Source organism: Euprymna scolopes, chromosome 1 (assembly GCF_053919585.1).
Source record: "Euprymna scolopes isolate OS-2025 chromosome 1, ASM5391958v1, whole genome shotgun sequence".
In the NCBI taxonomy this organism is placed as follows: domain Eukaryota; kingdom Metazoa; phylum Mollusca; class Cephalopoda; order Sepiida; family Sepiolidae; genus Euprymna; species Euprymna scolopes.
In genome coordinates, this window is record NC_136482.1 from 184,340,789 (window position 1) to 184,358,463 (window position 17,675).

The following is a 17,675-nucleotide window of genomic DNA, read 5'->3' on the forward strand; positions in this document are numbered from 1 at the left end:
ATAATGTTTTTTATCAGATATATATCTCAAAAAAACATTATTTTTGCACCAACCTAATCATTTTGAAAAGCTACGGCAAATTAGTCATAAATAAAATGATTAAAAACTAACAAAAATATGGGTACTTGTACAGTTTAATCAAGACATTAAAAAATGAAAATATCGAAAAAAAAGTTTAAATTGTACGTATCCGTTATGGAACGCAGTTCTCCGAAAAAAATGTCACTTAATTTAATCAAGTATTTTTTCTTTTTTACAGCGAAAAAACAATTTGTTATGATACAGAGCAAAAGGTTCAATTTTTAGGAAGAAAAGCTAGTATTAAAGATGGGGAGAGAGTGTTAGCATTTTAACTTGAGTTATCTCCCCGTGGCATGTTCAATAAATTCCATAATGACTGACTTCAACACACTCTCATAAAAACGTGTTTTTCCGCTGTAAAATAAACAAAAAACTACTCAATCAAATTAAGTGGAAATTTTTTTCGGAGATCTTCAGTCCAAAACGGATACGTACAATATAACCTTTTCTTAATTTTTTTAATGTCTTGATTAAACTGTACAAGTACCAAAATATGTAATTTTTTGTATTAATTTGTCCAATGTAAACAAAAGTATTAGGTTGGTGCAAAAATAATGTTTTTTATCAGATAGATATCTGTCAAAAAACATTAATTATGCACCAACCATAATCATTTTGAAAAGCTATAGTAAATTAATCATAAATAAATGATTAAGAAGCAAAAAAAATATATAATTAAATTATTAAATTGGTTATCTTTTTTGTTTTATTTATTTGCCCAACGTAAATAAAAGTAATTTTGAAAAACCATTATTTTCTTTTTTGTCAGTGTTTGAAATTTCTGTCTTGTTTAATAAATTTGATTTTCATAATATGTGTATAATAAAATGATTCTTGTCCAGAATTTCCCATATATCAAGAAAAAAAAAAAAAAAATAAAGAAAAAATCTGTATTATGTACATATTCGTGATGAAACGAAAATATCATATTCCAAAAATCATGTAAATTGATTAACTAGTTTTATTTTTATAAAGAAAATCAAATTTTATGAGCATTTCAGAACTGACTGTCATTTTAAAAAATAATTCAAGAAACAAAGAGAGATAACTCACCAATAATTCATACTTACTAGATTTATATTGTACTGCCTACGAATGCCCAATCTCTACTATTATATAAAAGTGTGTGAGTTCCTTTCTTATAGGTTTCCAAATGGCTGAGCTTATCTTTTGCAAATTTCACACACAGGTGATTTATGTGTCTGGCAGTGTTCTTAGATATGTTTTATACAGAAATTCGTCCGATAAGTATCAAAAAAATCTGATCCTAAAAATAGTTTTTTTCTTATAAATATAAAAGAAGAATTTTGACAGGGGAATTTTTATATGTTACACTGACAAGGCAGATAATTAAAACCTTAGCAAGGGGTTTCTTTAAAAAAAAAAAAAAGAAGATTTATTATAATCTGGAGATATAGCTTTGTGGTAAAACATTCAACTACAGATTGAATGATCTCCTGTTCAAGCCTGGGTTTACTTCACTATTTTAATTTTTTTCTTATTAATGAGTTCGATTTACGATAAAAGAAGAGTACCATTTAAAATCTCAGCAAATCATTTCTTCATTTGTATATCTTAAAACTAAACATCAACCAGAAATTACTTTTTCATGGCATTCATCGTCAAGCCCAAATATCAGCTGACATGATATTGTAAACAAATACAGATGGAATTTGATGAATGACATTATCATTATTTTATTATTTCATTGTTTTGAGAATTAGTTCACTAGGCAAATTATTTCTCGTAACATAATATTCAATAGAGAATTGATTCTATAAAAATAAAATATGCAATCTGCATAAATTAAGATATGTTTAAGCGTATTGTAAGACCGAGCAATGCCAAGTGTCCTGCTAGTAATTAATTAAAAGTGATTTTCCTTATAAAAATAAAACTATTTTTGGAATATTTTATTTTTGTTTTGTCACGTGTAAATAAATCATGCAGATTGTTTTTACTTTTGTTTTTTAACATGGGGGAATTCTGTACAAGAACCAATAAAATCTACCAATACATTTTTGTTCAAGCAAACAAAGATTTTTTTTTTTTGACATAGTAGGCATCACCACTTATCAAGGCCCACTAGACGAGTGTTTCTCGTGAAAGTTTGGTGAGGGGGGACCATAGATTGAAGCTCAGTCGAACACTTGCCATGAAAATAACGATAAAGCAAAAACAAACTCGCTACATCTCTTCTGTGAGAAAGAGGTTGCAGGTATGGAGAAATGATTTCAATTAAGTCACTGTGTATGTAAAAATAACATTTTCAACTTAACTGTGACACACCAAAGAAAATGTTGTGCCAAACTTAAACATGACAGACCAATCTATCAATATGTCCTCTCAAATATTAAAGTACACATCTTAGAAATAAAAAAAAAAAATAAACAAGGATGTGAGTGTTAATACTAACTTGAAGTCCTGGTCTCTTGGGAGATCCTGGTCCAGCCAAATGATGGGTGGCACCACTGTGAATGCGGTGTCTTTGAACCAATTCATCTGCAGGAGGGTCAGTCCAAAAGTGATCTGTGGTTTTCATTTTTGTATAGTCCAAGGCACATGGACCAACTGGAATAATCAAAAATAAAAACGAAAATAAGAATTTGTGAAAATAAAAATTAAATAAAAACATTCATCACTCACTTAATGATTATTATAAAACTGGATGTAGTTACTAAAAGTAAGCAAAGAACTTTCATCATTATTTTTATTGGAAACTAGCAGGAGTACCCGGCGTTGCCTAGCTAGATGCATTGCAGTGGTGTAGTCAAAGTGGGAATAAGAAGCAGCCCGGTGGGGTGGGAGTGGGGTGGGGGGAAAAACAACAGGGTGGAGAGAGGTGTTAAAAAAAAAGTGGTAGTAGTCTGGAATCCGTAACGCGAAGGAGGAAAAGAAGGCGAGGTTAAAAAAAAAGTAGTAGGCGGGAAGGCTCGAACTCATAACGCAAAGGAGGGAAAGAAGGTGAAAAAACGTAACGCGTTAGTCAATGTTGCCACCGCGCAAGCAGAAGTTGCGTGTGTCGAATTTAAGTATAGTCAATCGAACGTACAATGATTTAAATGCTTGCTATTTATTTGCTTCCCCACAAAAGCAAATTAGACACAAGATCGTTTATAATGTGGGGGAAAACCAGCTCCCTAAAAAAGGGGGAACTCAGGCAGCATGAAAAAAAATAAATAAATAAAAATAAATAAATAAAAAATAGTAATTGTCTCAGTATGAAGGGTATATCATACATTGACTGGGGACCAATTACAGAAATCCCAGCCTGAAGGCCAAGCTTCCCGCTTTTCCAAACAGTTTTGCTCTATACGAAAAAGCCAAACAAACAGCCAAGACGATGCCACGGTGGAAATTTCATTTGACTCAACAAATAAAAAAAAAAAAAAAAAAAAAATGTCCATTTGCGAATGAGAGATATTATGATCTGGGAAGCATGCAAAAACTTCTCGCGGAATCTAACTGACGCGAGAACCCCGATGCAAAAAGCCTTTGCCGAACATACACAAACGCTTGCGCCCATTTTGTATTTTATATATGTAAACTAGTCATGGTGCCTGGCATTGCCTGGATGTTTGTAGGTGGGTGTTGAGCAAAAAAAGTTGTAGTAGGGAGGCAGGCTCGAACCCATGATGCGAAGACGGAAAAGAAAATGGAGGTATGTGTAAGGGTGTTGGTTGAGCAAAAAAAAAAAAAAAGTGGTAGTAGGAGGCAGGCTCGAACCCATACCGTGTAGGAGGAAAAGAAAGTGAAAAAAAAAAAAATGTGACGCGTTAGCTGTTGTGCCCATTGTTAAACTGGAAGTGACGTAGATTTAAATTAAGGCTAGACAATTGAAAAGAGGTGATGAATTTTAAAAATATCGGGGGGAAAAAAAAAGCGACCCCTCCCTGTAGAAAAGAATGAAGGAATTAATGCTTTTGGCCAATTTTTCGATATTTGTCATCCAAAGGGTTGAGCTTCAAAATGGTACTGATCTTGTGAAAATCCGTCGCCTCCATCGAAAGTTTTTGCAAGACATACAGACATACATTTAAACAGACAGGTGAGATTTATATATATAGATGATTGTTTATTCTAACTTAGATTTAAATAAGGATATTATCTTTATGTATAATGATCGGTGTGAATGTTAAAAATTTATAGTCAGTCACGAATTAATGTTTTATCAAAATATTTAAAATATATTAAAGAAATTATGATAATTTTGATAAAAATATATAAACATTTTTTATGCTAATGCAGCAGACTTGAAAGAATAATCATATTAAAAATTTAGCAGGTTAGAAATGAAATAATATGTTGCTGAAAGATCAAATTTGAAAAAGTACATTGATCAACAGAAGTTTGTTTTTGTGTCAATCAAATAGCAAGTGTTTCAGCTAAAAAAAATTATGAACACTTGATTAAATCAAAGATAATAAAGAACCGTAGGATTCTAAATAATTCAGTAAATATTTCAAAAAATTCCTTGCTTTTGATGAGCTTATATATTTTTACAGGATAGATTTAATGACAGAAGACTTTGTATGGCTTAATAACAAAATGCCACATAAAAAACATATTTTCTGATGAAAATTTATATGAGTCAAAAATTCGAATATTAAATAAATATGTTTATTTAAAAAAAGAAATCAGAATTATGATTGGTCTCTGAATCATTTTTATTTTATTATTTGATATTTTACCTAATTGGTTTTCTATTTTTTTTTTAATAAAAGCTAAATACTTATCAAGAGAAATTGAGCACTTCATACAGCATTGGGTCACCAGTAAGAGTTGATGAATTCGTCGTTATAGGGAAAAAAAATCACCAGTATTACTTCAGATCATGTGATTAATAATGTTAAAACCATTTTCTGCTGTCCACTTCACCAATACTACAACCTTGGCCAGATCTGCCACAGTTTAAGCACCATAACTGACAATGAAATGTAAACTTTCTTTTCTAAAAATAAATTTAAAACCGCTGAAGTTTTCATGAGACGATGTTTCATTCTCATCGTTACTGGACCAACCCAACAAGTTGAGATTCTGACTAACTTTGCTTCTACAGATCTTCAGGCATGATATGGACATAGAAGACATTGAGACTCAACCAAGTAGGCCAAAGAAGAGGTCAAACTTGAGATTAACATTGATTGACTGTATATAATGTACACATTTAACCATAGGTTTCATAAGGAAAGAGAAAACTTATTGATAATAACAGATTCTTCTCCAGAACATGCAATTTAATTATGGGCAGAAGAAAGAGTTTATTTCTTTTTTTCTCAAGCATCACACAATAGTTGTTAAGTATAATTCAAATATATTTTTAAATATTTATTATAACCATATTTGGATATAGGTATGTGAGAAATTGAATCTCTACATAAAGATTAATTAAAAAAAACTAATGTGCTAGGAAAGTCAGATATAGCAAATAAGCGAGTTAAACTTTTCTTGGATAAGGAATTGTATGGACATCTTACAAGGAATGACTGAGAAGAGATATGTAACTGTCTAAATGAACTTGCTATATAATACAAACTAATGTATTGGTAAACAGAAAAAATATCCCAAATAAGTTAATATACAGTCCAGAGCAAATAATGGAGTTGCTGTTCATTTTTCTTTTTAAATTGATTCAATTATTACAACTACAAAGATAGAAAAAAGAGGAAGAGGCAGAATAATAACAACCAAGTTAATGATAACAAAAAGAGGAAAAGAAATAGATCACTATCACTGTAACAGGTAGAATGACTACTACAATACGGCCACTATGAAGACCAAACATGTCAATTAACAAAGAGACTTTTGTCAACAAGATAACGATAAGCAATTTGTTAAGAGCTGAAAGAATTTCTTACATAACATGTAACAATGTCTTGCACATTTCATAGTGCAATGAATGCACGTGACTGTGATGTTCAGAGGACAGAGTAATAAAAGAACCATTAAGAATAGAATTAGAATGTATGATTGAAAGTCTCCTGTACACTTGAGGTGAATATGCAATGAGACCACTTTAGCGCAAGTTGCATCCAATAATGCACTTGAATAGAAACTGGTGAGTGTGCCAATCACTTAACACTTGCCAATATTATAGAAAAAAAAAGTTATAACAAAAACAGATATTCATACAAGATTGTCCATTTGGAATAGATTACTCATTTTTTTAACTTGCCTTTATTTCTATTCTTCAGTTTTGTTCTCATCTTGAGTGCCATTTTCATGTTTCAGTCGATGTAACCTCCAACCTTTTTCAGGTGTATATTGTCGAATTCGGGGATGTTTCTGTCAAACTCAGGAATCTGGACGTAGTTTTGAATAGAACCCTTTATTAACTTCACGGGGGTAGCATGCTCTCGTTCCATCAGCAATAAATGGATAGAGGTTCTAAGTAATTCACAATTGTATTTTTTGGTCGCCCACACTGAGAATTGAACCTTCAGGAGAATATCACTTTTAAAATTGATTTTTCCAAGTACTCCAACCACTGTGTCATGGGTCCATGAAGACTTTACATCAACCAAAACATTGTGAAAATAACACTCAAGATGAGAACAGTAGTCCAAAGAATCAAAATAATACTAATAACCAATCCTCATCTGAAAATTTCAGAAAGGTTGCTCTTATTTTTTTTTGAACAACAATAAAATTTTAAGAACAGTTTTACCTCATTTTATAGATAATTTTTATATATTTCTATATAATAATTTTTCTCACTTTTCCCTTTTTGAGTTTGTCTTCTTCTGGATCTGAATTCAGGTGAGTTGATCTTTTCATTCTCACAGAAGAGATGTTGCGAGTTTGTCTCTGATGTATCGTTATTTTCATGGAAGGTGTTCAACTGAGCTTCAGTCTATGGTCCCCCCTCACCAAACTTTCACAAGAAACACTCGTCTAGCTGTACACACTATCAATAATTCCCCTCACTCTTTATCTGTGCCTAAACCTAAACGTAGATTCCATGAACATAGCTTCTTTCTTAGAACTGCACGCCTGTGGAATTGTCTTTCGTTTTCCTGCTTTCCGGCTGACTACAATATGGTTGTGTTCAAGTCTAACGTAAATAAGTTTTTGATGAGCTGTTCTATATAAGTTATCAAATTTACCAAATTTTCATTACTAATGATTACTATATTGTCCAATGTCTACTGTACACTCTTTAATCCTTATCCTTGAGTGGCCTCTTGGCCTTGATAAGTGGTGATGCCTATGTAAAAAACAAAAAACGAAAAAAACTACCTAATTAATCTAATTATTACTTTTGAAGCAAGGCAATCGATCTTATGCAATTTACTTTATTCTATTTACAAGATAAATAACCCCATAAGCCAACTGCTCTATCGACTCTTCATTCACAAATTATTTACAGGTTTTATCATTTAAAGGTGTTATATCTAAGTTATTAATAAATGTGTTATCAGCTTTCAGCAATCTGAAGTTTTAACAGTACTAGATTTGAATAGAATAAGAATCTGGTCAATTTTTTTTTAGAAAGAATATTTAAAAGTTTCTAAGAAAATTTGATGTTTCTGTATTATTAATCACAATTGAAAATTGCATTTCAAGTAAAAATACTTTGATGTTCGTGCGTGTCATGCTGAAATAAGAATCCTTGTCAAAAATTAGAAAAATAAAATGATCCAGCAGAAAATTAATTTTATTTGTAAATTGCTGTTTTATTGCATGACGTCGTCCATTTTTATTTGCTTAAATGAAAGAATAACTTATCTCCTCTGCTTACAGCATTTCCAGTAGTTTCACTCTTATCAAGGACGGATCGAGAAAATATGATAAGACTTGTTTATTTTTAATATAGAATTCTAATCAGTCTTCTACTCTGTTTTTCTAATGAGGATACTTATTTCAGCATGGAACGCAAGGATATCAAAGTGCTTTTACTTGAAATTGTGACAAATACTAAAGAAGTAGCACAATTTTTTATAAGAAGTTTAACTACAAAAATAAAAAAATTACTCACACTCAAGCCACCATTCGCCCATACATGGAGTATTGTTGCCACATCTGGACGGGTGCATCTATCGTTAGTCTCTCCCTCTTAGACAGGGTCCAAAAACAGTCAATTCTAATAGCTCTAACCTCTGTCTCGTCACAATATTGCATCCCTGTGCTTGTTTTATAAGTATTTTAATGGAATGTGCTCCAATGAACTCATAGCACTTGTGTCCCTTCACGCACATACGTTAACTAATCTGACAACTAGCAAAATCTCACACCTTCACTGTTGTCTCTAAATGTCAGAAATTATTCTATTTTGATAATTTATTTCCTAAAACAGCTAGATTTTGGAATTTTCTCCCTGTTTCCTGCTTCCCTGATTGTACTGACATGCAGGAGTTTAAATATTTTATTTTATATCATATCAACCCTTTTCAGTTTATTTAATGCCAAATCCGCTCATATCTTTAAATATATTCATGGTGTTTGATTTGGTTGTTTTGTAGAGAAAAATTGTTTTTATTATCAGTTTTGCAGAACATGATTGAGTTTTGCAAAGGGAAAGAAAAAAACAACAATATTTTTGCATTTTAGGTCAGGAAGCCCGTATCTGCTCTGATAGCACCAGTAAACTGGAAGAAATTATTTTAAATCATTTCAGATAATGTTATACAATTTCATTCCTATACTGAAAATGTTTAACTATAACGTTTTGTATACAGACAGTTTGCAGTGGACATAGAGCATCGCAACAATTGATCTATATAAAAATGAGGTGAAAAGTAAAGAGTTAGAAAATGGCAATCATTACCAAGAAGGGATGCAAGGATTGGTCCATCGACTGGGTCAGCAATAAGTGCATCTGCTTCATAGTATTTGCTGCAAATAAACAATACAACAAGAGAGTTTGTTTTTTTAATAAGAACAGATCCATTCTAAGATGAGTCGCTTCAATTTTCATGTTGACTATAATTTGGTCCTATTATTATATTCTTAAAATTGTAATTTCAATGTTGATGAGAAAAGGTGACACAAATGCAGTAAAGACCTACCAAAATTTTCAATTGTAATTCTTAAATAGATACTGCTATCCCAGATTAAAGGAATTCTTGCTTTACTTTAGAAAACACACAAACTTAAAACATGGGCCACATCTTCAAAAACAAAAGATGACGTGAAAATTTGTCCTTTTTCTTATATTATATGAAATTGATTAAATGATGCAACAACATCTTCAAAAACAAAAACTACCATGACAATATCATTTCCAAATTTAAATGTGGCAGACTGACAATATCCCCAAAATCGCATTAAAAAAACAACTTTAAAAATTTTGAGTCAATCCAACAAAAATGTTACAGTATATATATATTCAAGAACAGTGTCACAATAAATACACAAATTTTAATAAATACTGACTGTAGTTTTTAAAATATTGAAATTTATTAAAACAGCAAAAAACACAAAAAAAAAAAAAAAAAAAAAGGATGACATACCGACTATTAAAGGATTCAATTATTGTAAAATGTTGAAATATTTAATTTTTTATAACTTAAATTTGCCATTCTTTCAGTAATCTTTGGAAGCTTTCTCTGGGATGATCTTCTAATTTCGAAAATTGACAATAGATGCATAATACTATAAATTACATTTTCTTAAACGGTATTTAGTGGTAGTCAATTTTTATAAAAGTTTTCAAGACAATAGATGGAAACAAAGGACTAACAGACAGATTAATAGGAGAGGGGACAATATGAGTATACTGAGCATACATATAAAATAATAATCTGATAAAATATATGTTCGAAAACATGAAATACTGTTTCTACATCTCGGAAGATGCTGCTCAAAGAATCCGTTCCTACTTTAACAGGATACAGAACTGACTTCAAAATTTAGTGTGGTATGTCATCTTCTCTTCTCTACAGTCTATTTCTTACAGAAAATAGGTTCCTAGTCTCTCTACTTTGTTGTAATTTTCATGGTAGATGCTTGACTGAGCTCCAATCTGTGGTCCTATCTGTTAAACATTCACAACACAAACCCGTCTAGCTACAACCACTGTAAATGATTTTCCTCTTTTTATTTTCTATCTAAAACTAAACAGGACTTCTATGAACAAAGTTTCTAAGAACTACCCATCTGTGAAATAGAATAGTATGGCTCGGTTTCCCAGCTGATTATAGCATGGTCTTTTTCAAGTCTAATGTTGACAAATTCGTATTCAGCAGTCCTTTTAAATAATCTAATTTTGTACAGTCTCAACCATCGTTACCAATCATCTATCTAACAAACTCATTAACCTTTATCCTCAAGTAACCTTTTGATCTTGATAAGTAGTGACAGGTTAGGTTAAAAAACCCACTTCAGATACTAAATAAATGTTCAAATAAAAAGAGACATGTAAGAAAAAATAATAAAAAACTACCCAGCCTTGATAACGTTTGCATCTCTATGCTGGCACAAAGATGGTTTATGAATATTAATTAAAATTGCTTACAAAATCTGAAGATTTTGATCTTGTAAAAGATACAAATCTATTCTATCTTTTCTCTATGACGGGTCCAACAAAGTCAGATTAAGACAGAATATACAGTTAAAGTAAGCGTGCTAAATAAACTCTGATTGGTTAAACAAGATTATGTAATATAAATGGAACTCATAGCACTTGTACCCCTTAAATGTACATACTCCTGACAATCAGCAAAATCCCACCCCTTGAGGTCCTTCAGATGCTGGAAAGCCTTCTACTCTAATTGTTTCTTTCTTCAGATTGCTAGAGTTTGGAATTTATTCCCTGTTTACTTTTTTTTTTTTTTTTTATTACATTTTCACCCCAAACAAGGCAAATTGCCACTTTGGTGTAGGGGGCTACTATCAGGGGCAACAACTACTGGGGTACTATGTAGGGATTTGGGCAGCAAGGTGTCGGTTCACGTTACACTTGAACTTCTGCACGTCAGTACTGTTGGGGAAGCAGGGACCTGGAATGGAATTCCAGAGTCTAGCGGTTCTGGGGAAGAAACTATTGGAGTAAAAAGATCTTTTACATCTAGGGATCTCTACAGTGTGGGGGTGGGATTTAGCAGCCTGTCGGGTTTGTCGAGGGTGCTCACGTCGTGGGGGCACAAGTGATTGCAGTTCGTCAGAGCATTCACCACTAAAATACTTGTAGAAAAGGCAGAGGGATGCAACATTTCGTCGATGGGACAGAGGCTGAAGCTTAGATGCCAGTTCAGGGCCTATCAGGTTTGCGACTCTCTTTTGAACCTTGTCAAGGAGCGAGAGACTAGTAGCAGATGCACCAGCCCAGATGTGGCAGCAATACTCCATACATAGGCGAATGGTTGCCTTATAGAGGTACAGGATACTTTCGGGTGTTAGTAGTTTTCTAGCACGGTAGAGAGAGCCCACCTTTCTTGCAGCGGCCCTGGCAATGCCTTCAATGTAATTGTTCCAACTCATGTTTCCTGTGAACGTTAGGCCAAGGAGTTTGAAAGATGGACTCTCAGATAAAGAGTCGTTGGCCATTGCTATGGGTGGTAGAGAGGGTTTCTTGTAATTATTGAATGAAACTAGTTTAGTCTTGGCAGCATTGAACGCGACCAACCACTTTTGTCCCCATTCCACTACAGATTGGAGGTCTTCCTCTAGTGTTTCTGCCATTTCTTTAGAAATGTGTTCATTCGTCTTCCTGTCATGCCTGCCATAGAGTGTAGTGTCATCAGCATATATACCCATCTCAGAGGCAATGTTGTCGGGGAGGTCATTTATGAATATCAGGAACAATAGAGGTCCAAGGATAGAACCCTGGGTCACCCCCGCATTTATATCATATTGTTTAGATGTACGACCGTCGAGGACAACCTGGATTTTTCTCTTATCTAAGAAGGATTTAATTCCTTGACTGTACAAGTTTAAATTTAATATAAACAGACATCTCACTGCTCAACTCCCCACAAATTTTAGATTGTCATTAAGACTTTATTATGTTACACAGGCATTTTTGAACATCTTACAAACTATTTTGTTTTGAAATGGTTAGACATGAAACTCATTCCTAAATTTGATGGACCTGAAGTTGTAGTTGAGTGGGTTAAGAAACTGGAATTGTTGAACATGCTATCTGGGCTGAAGCAGTTTGATAGTAGTGTCACCCTTCTTCGAATAATAAGGATTGCATTTGTGGTTTATAAACATGTGACTAAAGAGCAGAAATCCAAGATGACATTACTCACAGATTTGTCAAGGATAGATTCAGGAATACTATCATATGAGACCATAGATGTAGAATTGTAAGATTTGCAGAAGTTCTCAATCTTCTTTGGGGAATAAACTATGCAATGGCATACATCTATGTGTGGGGTCATCTTGACTTTATGAAAAGGCTTCTATGGTTCTCTAGGATGGATAAACTATCAGCCCAAGCTTGGGTACTTATCAAGGATGAAGCTATAGTGGAATCATCAGTTGTTGTAGTGGTGCAGCCTACCTGGATTACTCAACATGAATTGGAACACATACATTGAGGTAATTGCCAAGGCTGCTGTGGAGAAGGTGGGTTCTCTCTATCATGCTAGAAGATTGCTCACACCTGAGAGTATCCTGTATCTCTACAAAACCACTTTTCACCCATGCATGGAATAGTGTTACCATATCTGAACTGGTGCATCTGCCACTAGTTTCTCACTCCTAGACAGGGTTAAAAAAATAATTGTCAACCTAATAGGTCTTACACTAGCAAATAAACTCCAACCTTTGTCTCATCGCCGAAATGTGGGACCTCTGTGCCTGTTTTACAAGTATTTTAATAGAATGTGTTCTGATGAACTCAAAACACTTGTACCTTCCCCACCCTCGACGTATTCTGGACAAACCTATCAAGCAGCCCTACACTGTATAGATCCCCAGATGCTGTAAAGTCTTCTACACAAATAACTTCTTCCCTTGAACTGCTTAACTTTGGAATTCCTTCCTGGGTCCCTGCTTCCTCGACTGTACTGACATGTAGAAGTTCAAATGTAATGTGAACAAATATCTCGCTGCCCAACTCCTTACATTGTATCCCTGTGTATTTGGTCCCAAATAGTAGCCTCTTATGAAAAAGTGACACTGTGCCTTGTTTGGGATAAAATAACAGTAAAAAAAATAGATAAATAACAACAACAAAAACAAACTCAATCATTTGTGTATAAATGATATAAACATAATGATCCAAATCGCTTAATTGGAGACTGCATGCAGAGTGAGCAAACCACTCGAGTAAGCTGTTATCAATGCTCTAGGGATCAACCCTACGATTTCATTATTTGGCCAACTAAACTAACAAGGAAAGGAATAACATGTATTATTGATAACAGTACGGATAATACTGAGAATACAATTGCGAATTATTTAAAACTTCTACCCAGTCATGACTGACAGAATGAGAGCAGGTTACTGCCATGGATTAAATAAAAGGTTCTGTTTGAAATTCCATCCCGATTCCCATATTCGGCAGAAAGATTCCTAAGTTATACAAGATATACCATAAGAGGGTCAGAGATTACATCAGCTGAAGCATTGTAAAAATAACACTCAAGATGAGAACGATATTCTGAATAATGACAAATTATTAATCCTCATCTCAAAAATTTAGAAACAATGTATCATTAGTTTTAATTTTCATCATTGTCTTTTTATCCATCGTTGTGATCGTTTTTTTCTGTTTTTTTTTTGTTGACAATTGTTTTTGTTTTGATAGATAGCTGTAAAAGGTTACATCACAATACTGCTATAAATGTGCAAGATTATTTTTTTAGAACAACTCAACATTTTTAGGCCAAATTGTGCGAGTTTTATTTTAAAAAGCGAAATTCAAAAAGTCTGAACTACTTTAAAAAAAAAAAAAAAAAAAAAGGGATAAATATGCAAAATTTGGCCTAAAAACTGGTTCTAAAATGGGTGACCAATTTACTAGAACATTGCATTAGAAACTGAGCACCACTTACAAATATTTCAATATTGACTTTTTCTTTCATTTTTTTTATAACCTGTTAGACTAGTGTCCATTCGATAATAATCCACGGAAAAAATTGAGAAACAAAAAAAAAAAAAAAAAAAAAAAAAAAAAAAGGCGAAAATAAAAAATAGAGAAGGGGCAAGATTCTTTAGATATGGCTTATTATTTTCTGAAATCAATCTTAGATCAGTTAACTTTTACTATTTACCTTTAAAAATGGTGTTAAAAACTAATGAAATGAATCTTTCTTACTAAAACTAAAATACTATTAAAAAGTTACGTTTTGAAAGTGAAAAGATAAATTAAAATTTAAAAAAAAAACTTGGTATTTTGTTGTTGAATAATGTGTGAACATGTTAAAAATATGATACTATTTTCTATCTTCAACAATAATCTGAAACAACGCAACATAAACAGTGACAGCACAAACATTGATGTCTTTCATCTTATAAATAACACTACTTGATATACTTCTTAAAGAACAATAATAGAATACATGATGATAAAATAGCGTTATGTATTAGGAATCTTGTGTGAATGGCGATTAAGTTGGGTAGTATGAATTTGGTAAGGGGCACACCGAATGCATTATAATAATCCAGATCTGCAAAACAGAACCATTTTCTGAGATGACTAATGTAGGGTTGGGTTGAAGGGGGGGCAGTAGGTTGGACAGTGGACAAAATAGAGCTATGGATTAAATGAAGATGAGTGATGCCACATTTTCAAGCTAAGAGAGACAAAGGTTTTTCAAATCAGTCTCTCTGTGGAAGCCGTGCAAATGAGACACAGTCAACAATGTAGAATAACCTAAACAAAATGTTACCTCGATCTTTCTGTCCATGTACGTCACTCATTTTAGTAAGTTAGAAAGTAGATGATTAGCTGTTAAATATTGGCAGAACAACACCGAAGGTGTGCTAGTCGACGATTATGATGATCATTATTAAATTCATAAAAATAGAATGTAAACAATGTTATCATAGTGAAATAAATATATCCAGATAAAATTATTTATGTTACGATGTTTTAATAGAAAAGAACGTTAGAACACAAACAATAATTTAAAAATAGGTTGACCTCTAGAGTCTGACGTGGCATTATGTGTAGGTCACTTAAAGTGATGCGGACTTTAGGAGAGAGAGTTTGAAAAACGCATATCATTTTGTTAGTCAAGAGCTGAGAGTGAGAGAGAACAGATAGAGTGGTGGCCAGGAGAAGAAAGACGGTCCATGAATGGTGATGACTCCCAGTAGAGAGGATCAGAAATGGTGATAGTCTAGGACCATCGTTGCAGCTTTCCAATGGGGGGAGGAATATTCAGTAAATAAAGCTGCTGTAAATACCACGAGGATTTCAAGTTGTACGAGTCTTCATTGCAGCTTTTCCAAGATCAGTCAAATGAAGACCAAAGATAGACCAGGTATGTTTCTCTTATTGCCCGATGTTAAAACCCCAGAGAACTATTATTTGTCCCTTTCTAATGTAAATGTTACATGTCTTGTTAAACTGTATCTGTTAATATATTAACACTGTTGTAAGTGTTATACATGCATCAATTCAACGAACAAAAGAAAAACTAGATTAGATGAACACACTTATATACACACATCATATAGAAGACTGTGACACGTATATACATTCTGTATTCACACACATTTTTTAGAAGAACATTTTATACCACTAGATGATGTATGAATTTAGACACATTTATATGTACAAGACACATGTATACATAATATATACCTCCTGCGACAATACAAGGGGACATTAGTCTCTCTCTCTCTCTCTCTCTCTCTCTCTCTCTCCAGTGTCAATTCTCTTCAAATAGGGCCAATTATAAAAACTCTCAGCAATATTTAAATATTTGTAAGGGGTGCTCAGTTTCTAATGCAATGTTCTAGTAAATCGGTCACCCATTTTAGAACCAGTTTTTAGGCCAAGTTTTGCGAATTTAGCCCTCTTTTCTTTTTTTCTTTTTTTTTTTTTTTAAAAAGTGGTTTAGACTTTTTTGAATTTCGCTTTTTAAAATAAAACTCGCACAATTTGGCCCAAAAACGTTGAGTTCTAAAAAATAATCTTGCAAATTTAATATGAATGAAAGCAAAATTTGAAAGCAGAAACATGAAATATTTAACATTTTGTTAAAAAACTGAAAATGCATTTGATTTTGTCATTTTAATTTGATTACTTTCGGCAGCTTCGTAACTCTCACTTCCCTTATTTTATTCTTTAGTCCTCACATTCAATGAGTGATGTTTCTGAGAAATCTGTCAACACTTATCGCTGGCTTATTTTTCTTCTTTTTTTATTATTTACTAGCATGGGTGCCCGGCGTTGCCCAGGCATTTGGAGGTGTGTGTTGAGCAAAAAAAGTGGTAGGAGGAAGGCAGGCTCAAACCCGTACCGCGAAGGAGGAAAAGAATGTGAAAAAAAGTGACGTCTTTGCTGCTACGACCATCGCCAAACCGGAAGTGACGTAGGTTTTAACTAAGGCAAGACAATCGAAAAGAGGGGATGACTTTAAAAAATATCGGTGAAAAAAGCAACCACTCCCTGTAGAAAAGTGCCCAGCCAAGGGTGAAGAAATTAATGTTTTAGCCAATTTTTTGGTATTTGTCGTCTGAAGGGTTGAGCTTCAAAACGATACTGATCTTGTAAAAATCCATCACCTCTGTCGAAAGTTTTAGGCAGACATGCAAACATAGATTTATACATTTGTAGCTCAAATTTTCGACCCAAACCGATTAAAAAGCTTGCATTATCTCTGAATACCCTTTATGTAAAATTTCAAATGTTTAGACTGGAAATTGTCTTTAGTAATTTGGTAGGGACCGCCAAGGTCAAATTTTTTAAAACTTTGACCCCTATTATTACCTCTTAACATTTATTGTTTTGGGTTCAAATCAAGTTATTAAGTTAGATCTATGTCCAAGGAACCTATATCTAAAATTTCAAGTTTGCGGATTGGCGGAGGAGTTTGGTAGAGTTCTCAAAGGTCAAATCGTCGAACTTTGACCCTTTAACAGCCAAATTTCTGGCCAAAAACCGATTACAAAGATTTTCCCAAAGATACAGTACCCTGTATATGAAATTTCTAGTCTGCAGACTTAAAATTGACAGAGTTATTGTGTAGGGAAATGTACACAGACAGACAAACAGACACTTTCACTTTTATTGATATACTACCATTTCAGCCTGACGTTGCCCGGGTGTTTGGATGTGTCTGTTGAGCAAAAAAAAAAAGTGGTAGTAGGAAGGCAGGCTCGAATCCGTACCGCAAAGGAGGAAAAGAATGGGGAAAAGACCTGACGTCTATGCTGTTACGACCACCACCACACCGAAAGTGACATTTTTTAAAATTAGGGCTAGACAATCGAAAGGAGAGGATGACTTTAAAAAATATCGGCGAAAAAAGCGACCCCCCCCCTGGTAGAAAAGTTCCCAGTTGAAGGTGAAGATATTAATGTTTTTAGCCAATTTTTCGATATTTGTCGTCTGAAAGGTCGGACTTTAAAACGATACTGATCTTGTGAGAATCCGTCGCCTCTGTCGAAAGTTTTAGGCAGACATGCAAACACACATACATTTATATATTGGTAAGTAAAAATTTTCAACCCAAACCGATTAAAAAGCT

At 33.3% G+C, this 17,675-nt stretch overlaps 1 protein-coding gene across 4 annotated transcripts in view; it reads right to left on the reverse strand.

Moving 5' to 3' along the window:
* The window catches only part of LOC145278208 (small G protein signaling modulator 1-like), a 359,099-nt gene that overhangs the window by 126,969 nt on the left and 214,455 nt on the right, over positions 1-17,675 (reverse strand). For all 4 annotated transcript variants that reach the window (XM_080130507.1, XM_080130503.1, XM_080130500.1 and 1 more), the window contains 2 exons: positions 8,849-8,916; positions 2,498-2,652 (listed from right to left, as the gene is read on the reverse strand). In XM_080130507.1, coding sequence (XP_079986633.1) covers positions 2,498-2,652; positions 8,849-8,916 — 223 coding nt within the window. The remainder of the gene's footprint in view (positions 1-2,497; positions 2,653-8,848; positions 8,917-17,675) is intronic.